Source organism: Danio rerio, chromosome 20, assembly GCF_052040795.2.
Source record: "Danio rerio strain M-AB ecotype USA chromosome 20, GRCz13ab, whole genome shotgun sequence".
Taxonomy (NCBI): domain Eukaryota; kingdom Metazoa; phylum Chordata; class Actinopteri; order Cypriniformes; family Danionidae; genus Danio; species Danio rerio.
The window spans coordinates 40972381-40982500 of NC_141040.1; the positions used below are offsets into that span (position 1 = coordinate 40972381).

At 35.0% G+C, this 10120-nt stretch overlaps 1 protein-coding gene and 1 long non-coding RNA gene across 4 annotated transcripts in view; both read left to right on the forward strand.

Moving 5' to 3' along the window:
• Positions 1-10120, forward strand: part of LOC147839397 (uncharacterized) — a 765501-nt gene that overhangs the window by 741676 nt on the left and 13705 nt on the right. The gene's annotated exons all lie outside the window — the stretch shown is intronic.
• The window catches only part of ncoa1 (nuclear receptor coactivator 1), a 112116-nt gene that overhangs the window by 101701 nt on the left and 295 nt on the right, over positions 1-10120 (forward strand). For all 3 annotated transcript variants that reach the window (XM_087298453.1, XM_087298455.1, XM_087298454.1), the window contains 7 exons: positions 1861-2029; positions 3781-4077; positions 4304-4402; positions 5480-5882; positions 6424-6598; positions 7216-7402; positions 10051-10120. The exon at positions 10051-10120 is cut by the window's right edge and continues 295 nt beyond it. In XM_087298453.1, the coding sequence (XP_087154579.1) occupies positions 1861-2029; positions 3781-4077; positions 4304-4402; positions 5480-5882; positions 6424-6598; positions 7216-7402; positions 10051-10120 (1400 nt within the window). The remainder of the gene's footprint in view (positions 1-1860; positions 2030-3780; positions 4078-4303; positions 4403-5479; positions 5883-6423; positions 6599-7215; positions 7403-10050) is intronic.

A 10120-nucleotide genomic window follows, 5' to 3' on the forward strand; every position in this document is an offset into this window, starting at 1 on the left:
TGTAACTACCCCCATCATTCCTTCCTTAAGCAACTATGTAAATATTAGATCTATTCAGCAATAACGTTAGCTGCATTGGCATGTTTATTTGACGTTTTCCCAGCTTGTAGTAGTCGTCTAAAAAGTCGATCATTTAGTTTCTTATGACTATACAATAGCAGTGGAATTTACTGCAATGTGATGGGGCGCCTCCTGAAATCTTGCCTAGGGTGCCAAATTGGTTAGGGCCGGGCCTGTTTCTCTCGCTCTTGCGACTGTGAACACGCTGTCAGCTGTAAAGCCAAGCAAAAGTAAATTGTTTAAAAAAAAAATTACGACGGCTTAGAAAGCAAAACCAAAAGTCAAATCCTGGATATTTTTGGAGATTATTTTTGCAATTTTAAGTCCTAAAAAGGCACATCCCTATGGGTCTCTGCAGAGCACATGAGATTGTCTGTGAGAGTGTTGACAGTTCTTGCACACACAAAGAGAAGTAGGAAACATGTTGGGCGAGAGAAGCTTTTCCACTAGTTAATCGATTATGGATGATTGGCTATTTGGTGGATACAATAAAAGTGTAAAAGGATGATAATAAGAAAAATAAATAAATGTCACCAAATATACTTGGACGGCCGTTAATATACCTGGGTGGCCCGCCCATGTAAAGTCTATGTGTGGTAAGCACATATCTGCCAATCAGCTGTGGTCAAAATGCATTCGAGAACTGCTTTTATCTTCACATTTTTTTACGTTTTAGTCCAAACTCATAGAAGTTGGCATCTCTGACAGTCCATCATGAACTCCTAACTACTGTGCGGACTCATAGTTTGACTCAATTATTCAGAAATTCAAATTAAAAACGCAATTCATATTTAAAAGCAGGTATTTCAAATTCTAGTGGCAGATTCACATTTCTCTTTACTTTTATTTAATTTTTATTTTATTTACTAAATTATGGTGTAAAAGCTCAAAATTGAATAGCTCACAGCGGTCAAACTCTAATTAAATGTAATTAACACACCACATCAAACTAATTAAATCTTTAAGGCTTGTTTAAAAGCTACAGGTAATTCTTTGGTCACACTAGAGTTTGATGTGAAATTCTGTTGTAAGGCACTTTAAAAAAGGGCGGGATTAAACAAGATGATTAGACATTAAAGAAATTAGCGATTGCTCCATATTTAACATTTTTGTACAGAGAGGTCTTATTTTGATCTTCAATTGGTCACACACAGTCACGTGATGAGATTTCGCAGGTCGGAGTTTACCAAGCTTGAATTTTGCAATGCAGCGAACTACGAAACTTTTGCATTTCCGGTTTGTCACATTCCCTTGCGTATGAAGGGAAGTCTATTGGGCAGTAAGTGCAGGTTGAATGTGGCTTAAGGGTGTTGAAGCAGAGTTGGATTCAAACTGCAGGGCAGCAGCCCTCCAGGAACTAAATTTGACACCACTGAGCTAGGCGTTCCTTGCAATTAAAGCTAGCAAATGCTAATGTTGTCTTTTTTTAATGTGTTGAACATCAGTTATGTTAAAATCTTATTTTTCATGACTCTAATATACGTTTGTCACTTTGATGTATAAAACAGTTAATGAGAAGAAAAGATACAAAGAACATTGTTGTACACCTACTTTGATTAGCATCTGAAAGTAAGTGTTGCTGTTCTGAAAGTGTTGGCTGGTAAAATGTTTTGTCTGGTCCCTCAAGAATCAATTACCACTATAAACATCACCCGGGTCGGAAGGAAACAGATGTGTGCTTTCACCCAAATTCTACTAAAAGTGTTAGCCAAATCAGCTAGAGTACCTGTCAAATTCTCCATCTCCAGTAGCAGTCAGAATCTCAGACCATCTCTGTCATTTGTGTTTTTCTCTGAGCAGGCAGTGTGTCCCGTGTCCGCTGGATGAGATGCTGTGTCCTCCCACCACCCCAGAGGGACGAAACGACGAGAAGGCCCTGCTGGAGCAACTGGTCACTTTCTTGAGCCACACTGACGAGAGCGAGCTGGCAGAGCTGGACCGAGCGCTGGGCATCGATAAGATTGTTCAAGTTCGTATCATATTTTCGTCAATGTTCTTTGCTGACCTTTTTTTGTATAGTTTTGACACAATAATCAACGTTTGTTTCATATTTGCAGGCATTCACTAAATACCAGTTAGCAAGATTAAATAGTGGGTGTAATGAGTTAAAGTTAAAGGTGCAGTAGGTGATCTGCCTACATGCTATCCATTAGCATAATATCTTTAAATATCATTAAATCTTTAAAAATCATTTAAGATGACCCACTTGATCATGTCATTCACCAGTTAGAAAACTTTATAGTACTTTATAATACTACAATTCTGAACTGAAAACTGTATTGAATCTAGCACGTTTTCAGTTGTGTAGCAAGCAAAACTTGTCATAATGTACAATATTTTATGCATGCAAGGATCACTGGTCACACTTTCTCACGCGCTTTTTCCTAAAGTAACTAATGTATGCTTATTGGTTGACTGGCAGCGTGCTGGAATTACACTTATTACTTAGCCATGTTTACTTGCTTTAATAAGCCATTAAATAGTCACAACAATCTTTCACCGAGAGATTTCAGTGTCTGAACAACACTTCTGTGCATATAACCCTTGGCCCGAAATTAACTTTTTTACTTGGTAGCACCGGTGCTCTGAACTTCAAATATTTAGGAGCACCAGAAAAAAATTAGGAGCACCAGAAAAAATTTAGGAGCACCCACCAAAAATAAATGAGCTCCATAGCAAATTGTATTTTAAGGGAATTATTGTATTTGAAAACAACATCAATTAGGACTAACAAAAAACAGAAACAACTCTCTAACTAATGCTGAGATGACATTAATATTTGTGTGCAATAATTCCAAAATGTATGTCTAATAATTATAGAATATTAATGATGATGAAAATGACAATAATACTAACAATGATTTACATTTCTCATCATCTTGCTGCCTTGAATATGTTTAAATGCAAGCTATCCGCTGTAAAAGTCTGTTACTTTATGAAAAATAAATGTATGGTTTGCATCAAAAAAAAAAAATGAAGTATTGCAGTAGGAAATATTTATTTTGTGCTATTGTTTTTATATGTATGTCAATTTAATAAATAATATTTCTGCTACAAAACAAACGAAAGATTATAATAAATCATTCAGTTTAATGCTGAAAGCTGCAAAACAGTCATCAGTAACTAAATAGAAAAATAATATACATCTCAAGAAAGATGTATATCTCTCTGGTTTCCCCCACAGTCCAAAGACATGCGGTACAGGTGAATTGGGTAGACTAAATTGTCCGTAGTGTATAAGTGTGTGTGTGTGTGTGTGTGTGTGTGTGTGTGTGTGGATGTGTGTGGATGTTTCCCAAATTATGTTTGGGATTAATTGTTGGATGTTTTCCCCGGATTAATAAAGGGACTAAGCCGACAAGAAAATGAATGAATGAATGAAATAGTCAACATGATAATGTTTTTTATAAATCCAAAATCAGACAAATAAAGCTTTAGGGGTAGTTAATGTGTTGGTGCTGTTTGAAAAAGGGATTCATAAAGATAAACAACTAAATTGTAAGTCCAAGGCATTCGAAAAGTAAGTGAACATGTTAAAAAAGCCTTTATTAATATCCATGGCAATAAAAGCTGTTTTTAAATTCACTTTTTGAATGCAGTTTTATGATTACAATGATGCTGGTATTATTAGATAAAAATATACATCTTAATCTCTTTTTTCATTTTCAAGAAACGTGTCTAAATTTTTGATGTTGTTTCTATTTCCATCCTTGTCTACAGAGTGGATGCCTTGAACCAGTCACCCAGACCCCCTTTCCTCAATCTCAGCCCCCAACACCTGTACCCTTGGACCCCAAACTGCCCAGCTACCCCTCTCAGTTCCCCACCTCGCCCTCACAGTTTCCTGCTGAGATGGCCACCGCACAGGGCATGAGCTTTGGGGCCCCACGGATGCCGTTTCCAGGCAACGTGGTGCAGGCCGGCATGAACCGAGCTCCCGGTGTGTCCAACCAGCTCCGGCTACCTCCAAACCAGCTGAGACTCCAGCTCCAGCAACGCCTGCAAGGGCCACAGCAGGTAGAGCTCCAGCTTTCACTTCATTGTGTGCTAATAAATGCCAATGCACAACATCTAAATCCCCCCCTTGGACTTTTTAGCACCGTGCAATGCTTTCAATTTCAGCCCTTTCGAATTACCTACTGTGGAACTAACCTGTGCTTTTGTGGTGTGCAGCTGCTGGGTGAAGGCGTGATTAGTTGCACTTGTTTAGCGGTGAACTCTATCTGCTTTCTCTCTTCATCAGCTCCAGAACAGGCTGGCAGCCATGGGCTCCTTCCCCCAGGGGGGGCATGTTGCCATGGGGATGCGTCAGAGCATTCAGCAGCCTCAGATGCCCTCTCAGGTGGGGTGAAGGAATTTGTTGACAAAGGCTTTAATTAATTGTGGTCGTTTTGCATAGATCTAGATGTTGGCTGTTCAATTCAATTTTTTAATAGGTTGCGTTATTTATAAATATATATCTATATCGATCTATATATATATATATATATATATATATATATATATATATATATATATATATATATATATATATATATATATATATAATTGAAGTCCTCCTGAATGAATACCCTCCCCCATTGTATTTTTGACAATTTCTGTTTTATGGAAAGATAGAAACTAATTTCTAAACATAATAGCTTTAATAACTCAATTCTAAAAACTGATTGCTTTTATCTTTGCCATGATGTCATTAAATAATATTTTATTGATATTTAATAATATTAAATATCAATAATATATATAATAATAATAATTTTTTATATTTTTCAAGATACTGTTAAACAGCTTAAAGTGACATTTAAAGGCTTAACTAGGCTTATTAGGTAAACTAGGCAAGTTACAGTAATTTGGCAAGTCATTATATAACATTGGTTTGTTCTGTAGGCAATCAAAACACATATTGCTTAAAAGAGTTGATAATATTGAGCTTAAAATGCTTTTTTTTCATTAAAAACTGCCTTTATTCTAGCCAAAATAAAACAAATAAGACTCTTTCCAGAAGAAAAAATATTTTTGGATATACTGTGAAAAATCTGTTAATCCTCTGTTAATCCTTGTTTGGGAAATATATATATATATTTTAAATCACAGGAGGGCTTATAATACTAATCCTAGCAGTTATTGTTATTATTGTAGTATGTAATTATTTAACAATTAAATTTAAACGTATTTCTGATTTGCCCCTGCCATCACTCAATTTATGAATTGGCTATTATTACTAATATAGTGTGTCAAAACGTAATATTATCATGCTAACAATTTTGTGACTGTTATAAGTGTATGCATTCCTAAATCAACTAGATAGACATTTATCATCAGTCCTATGCTTCTGTGCATTTTCACACTCTTTCCCTCTTTTTCCACATGTTTTTTGTGTGATTCTGACAGTCTTGTGATTTCTCCATGTGTCTCTCAGCCTCCGCTGAATGCTCAAATGATGGCCCAGCGGCAGCGTGAGGTCTACAGTTACCAGCACCGCCAGCGGCAGCTTCTGCAGCAAAAGGTCATGCTAATGAGGCAGGGAATAAACACAGGGCCCCTGGGGGCTCAGAGACTTCCTAAGGGCCCCCAGCAGCAGCAGCAGCAGCAGCCGCCACCGCAGCAGCAATTTGGCTTTCCTCCAGGATACAACGCTGTGCCTGGAAACACCCCTACCTCCCCGAGCCACTTTAACCCCATGGGAGGACCTCTGGACCCAAAGCTGTCTGTCAGGGCAGGCCTGGGGAACCAAGGCATTATGGGAGCCATTCAAGGGCAGTTTGGGGGGCCTGTGAACACTCCTGTTCAACAGGGGCTTTTCCAGCAATTTGGGGGGTCTGGTATGTGTCATTTGTATGTTTTATTTATTTTTTAAAAGAGAGCAACCATTTTCATTTAGTTTATTTGATGTAGTAGAGTAACTAAACTAAAACAGAAAAAATAATAACTTTATTGACCTATTGAAAAAAAATAAAACTATTAATTATTATGTATTTAATTATGTATTTAACTTAAACCATAAATTTGTTACTAAAATAAATATTTTATTTTTTTTTTTTAATTTAGGCTTGATAAATTATCAAGAAATATTATTTATAATTAAAAAAACATTTAAATATTTTTTTTATTATTTTATTTAACCTAAATAATTTTTCAGTTAGTTTATGTAATTGAAAAAAAAACTAATTATTTAAAAACACTTTACAATTATATAAAATTATATAAACATACAGAATTACCTAAACTATTATTTCAAATTAAAATGCAAAGTGTACAAATAAACACTGAAAAATGTCATTTAAAAAACTTTAATATATTTTATTAATGCTAAATATCACACTGATTATGATATGCTTCTGACGTAGTTTTTGTCTCTCGCAGGCATGATTCAGCAAGCAGATCCATCGTTTGCTCCTGAGCTCAGCCCCACCAGCCCCCTGCTCTCACCTCAGAACTCCACCTCCCAGAGTCCTCTGCTCCAGCAGACACAGCCTCCGCCTGGTTACCAGTCACCTGACCTCAAGACCTGGCAGCAGGGAACTGTGGCAAACAACGGGTATGTTTGAAATCAATCACAAAAAATTCCCCCTGAAATCCAAATCTTAAGGTTATGTATAATCTAGTGTGCTTCAAAAAAGTGTATAAGCATTCAGAAAATAATTCATGAATTGGACTGATGCGACAAAACTAACTGTAGGTTATGTGATAATTGCAAATGGTGTTTGTAGTACGTCCAAGCTCCATTTATTCTACTAACATTCATACTCACCACAGCATTTATACACATGGGTCACTCATATCCCAAGACACAACAGCACAGAGTGGATCATATGAGAGCCTGCACAGACTACAAAACATATGCGAATGCTGTGTTTTAAAGTGGAAAAATGGTTTGCCTCTGCATTACTATTATAGTCTGTGACCGTCCTGAGTTATATGTGCTCCAACTCAACTACTCTGACTGTTAGAACTGTGATATAAACAAAATACTATTGGATACTTTTAAAAGGGGGGAGGGGCTCTTCTATATATCCCGCCTTTTCATCATGTTTCATTTGAAAATATGTCAAGCATCGAACAAGGCTGAGCATTTTAAGGCACTTTAGGGGACTTTAAATGTGTTTTGGTCTTAGTTTAAACTTGTTTTTTTCGTCTTTTCTTGTTGTGTGTCAGTATGTATAACCAGGTGGGTCCGCCAGTCTCTCAGAGCTTTGGGCAGCAGGGCGTTTATAACAACATGAGCATCACCGTGTCAATGGCCGGAGGCTCTGGAGCAGTGAACACTCTACCTCCTATTGGTCCATCCGTCGGCATGGGCAACAATAACCTTGGCAACGTCACCACAATGTGTAATGAGCAGGTAAGACAGTCAATGTACTGTTTATTGAGATGACTTAGAGGCATGCACAAAGAAAAAGAAAAACGTGTTAATTTACTCACCATCATGTAGTCTTGAGTCCACAATCATTATAGTTGGATGAAAAAGAACATGATTTTTAAGTTACTTAGAATCACATTTTTGTCATTTTTATTATGTTTTAGTTTAATTAAAATAAAAAGAAAATATACAAATAAAATCAGAAGTATAAATTTTAAATACAAAATCAAACTAAAAGTGCTCAGGGTTAGCTTAAATGTTGTGTTGTTGCTCTTTGGGTAAGGGATTCATCACAATTAACTGCAAAAGTTAGTCCAAGACGCTCAAAATAATATTGAAAAAAAATATTAAAAACCTTTATTGATAAGGCTATTCTTTAAAACTGCGCCTACGCGTTTCAGCAAACACTTGCCTTTATCAGGGTAACACAGTGATGAAGATGAACAGTTTTAAGGTATAGCCATGTCAGAAAAAGCATTTTATAATTTTTTTCCCACATTTTTCAAGTGCCTTGGACTGACTTTTGCAGTACAAATTTCAATGTTTAATCTTTAGTCCCCATTCATCGCATCAAATTAATTAAAAAAAAAAAGAGCACAATTTTGTGTTTTATTTAGAATCAATGCTATACTTTTAAAGTTTTCACCAAATTATAATCTTAGGATTTTATTAGGAGTTTTTTATACATTTTTGTTTGTTTTTAGTTTTGGTACTTCAGTAAACAACAGTTTTTTTTTTCATATTTCATACATTTTCACTTAATTAAATTGCATTATTAAATCTGTATTAAAAAAAAATAAAAATTTGTGCTTATCAAGTCTTTATTTAATTTTCTCAAATCTACAGTTCCACATGATCCTTCATAAATCAATGTAATACAGCAGTCCATTGTTATTCGCGGGAGTTATTTTATGTTCTAAAAATTAACCGCAATAGGCGAAATCCGCGAAGTATGTTTTAAAGCTGTAAAACTTCTCACTACACACACTATACTCTGTTCTCAGACAGGCATTATCATTTTCACACTTTTCTCTCTTGTTTAAACACTTTCAAGGTCCAAACCTTTGTAAAAAAATAAGTCCAGTATTATAGAATGAAACCAAAGATCAAAACTATTTGATCTTCATTTATATATTGCCTAATGGTCCTACAGCCGCTTAACTTTTACCTTCCTTTAGTATGTCCAGAAGTTACACTTTTTGTGTGATGGTTGGCATCTTCCTCTGCATTTGTTGATGAAGAACGTTTCGTTGATATTGTTGGGATAAAACTTGCAAATATTCAGTATAGCACTTCAGAGTCACACTGCTAGCGATCGAAGATTTATGTCAATTTGGCAAGCTGAACGCATTCTGTACTGTACAAGAGAAACGGTATGGAGGAGATTGATTAACAGTGATCTACAGCCAATCAGGACACAGAACACAGTGCGCTGCAGAAAAAAAAGCGTGTCAAATTGCACTAAAAAAATCAGTGAAACTGCAAGACCGCGAAAAGGGACCACTGAATTAAAAATCACATTTTTGTCATTTTTATTATGTATTAGTTGAATTTACTTAAATTAAAATAAAAAGAAAATATACAAATAAAATCTGAAGTGTAAATTTCAATGTTTAATCTTTAGTCCCCATTCAAATTAATTGCAAGAAACAGCACAATTTTGTGGTTAGTTTAGAATCATTGCTATACTTTGAAAGTTTTCACTGGCACTTTAAATAAGATTTTTTTTTTTAATCTTAGGAGTTTTTTCATACAATTTTGTTTGTTTTTAGTTTTACTTTTATTACTTCAGTAAACAACAGTTTTTTTCCATATTTAATTTCAGTTAATTAAAAAAAATAATACAATTTTTTAAGCAAATAAAATATTTTTTTCACATTTAATTTCAGTTAAATAAAATATATATTATTTTTTTAAATTAACTATGTCTCTTAGGATTTTAATAAAGTCTTTCATACATATTTGCTTGTTTTTAGTACTTCAGTAAACAACTGAATGGTTTCTAGCACTTGGCACTGAACACAAAGCGGTGTCGAGGGAGGAATGTCTTCAAAACGATAAAGCCAGGAGGTCAGGGAAAAGGGGATGTGGAGCACCTGAAGATAGATAGATATAGGCATAGTTAAATCGACAGTTCTGGAGGAGAAAAAACTCCCATGTAGCAAAGATCCCGCTCTCTTTCTTTCTTTTTTTCATATTTCATATTTTCATTCGATTAAATTGTATTATTAAATGATTTCTGTGATTTTTAGTTAAGATAACAACTTTTCAGAACTTAACGATTGGCCTTTATAAAAAAAAAAAGTATATTTTGTTTATATTATATTGTATCTATATATTTTAGTACTTTGTGCCTACCAAAGCCGCATTGAATTTTCTTAAATCTACAGTGCCACATGATCCTTCGTGAAATATTCTAAAACACTAATCTGATGCTCCAGCAACATTTCACTTTATTATTTAACTGGAAACGTCTGCTTAATATTTTGGGTAGAAAACTAATACAGAAATCCATAAAACAATACAAATTTCAAAAGGACAGCATTTATTTGAAATTGAATTATTGATAATTAGCTGTTTCCTTTAAGAACAAAAGTATTCATTTCTTTTATTATATATATTTTTTGCAGGTACAGCAGGTTCAGGTGTTCGCTGATGTCCAGTGCACGGTAAACCTAGTGGGCAGTGACTCCTACCTTA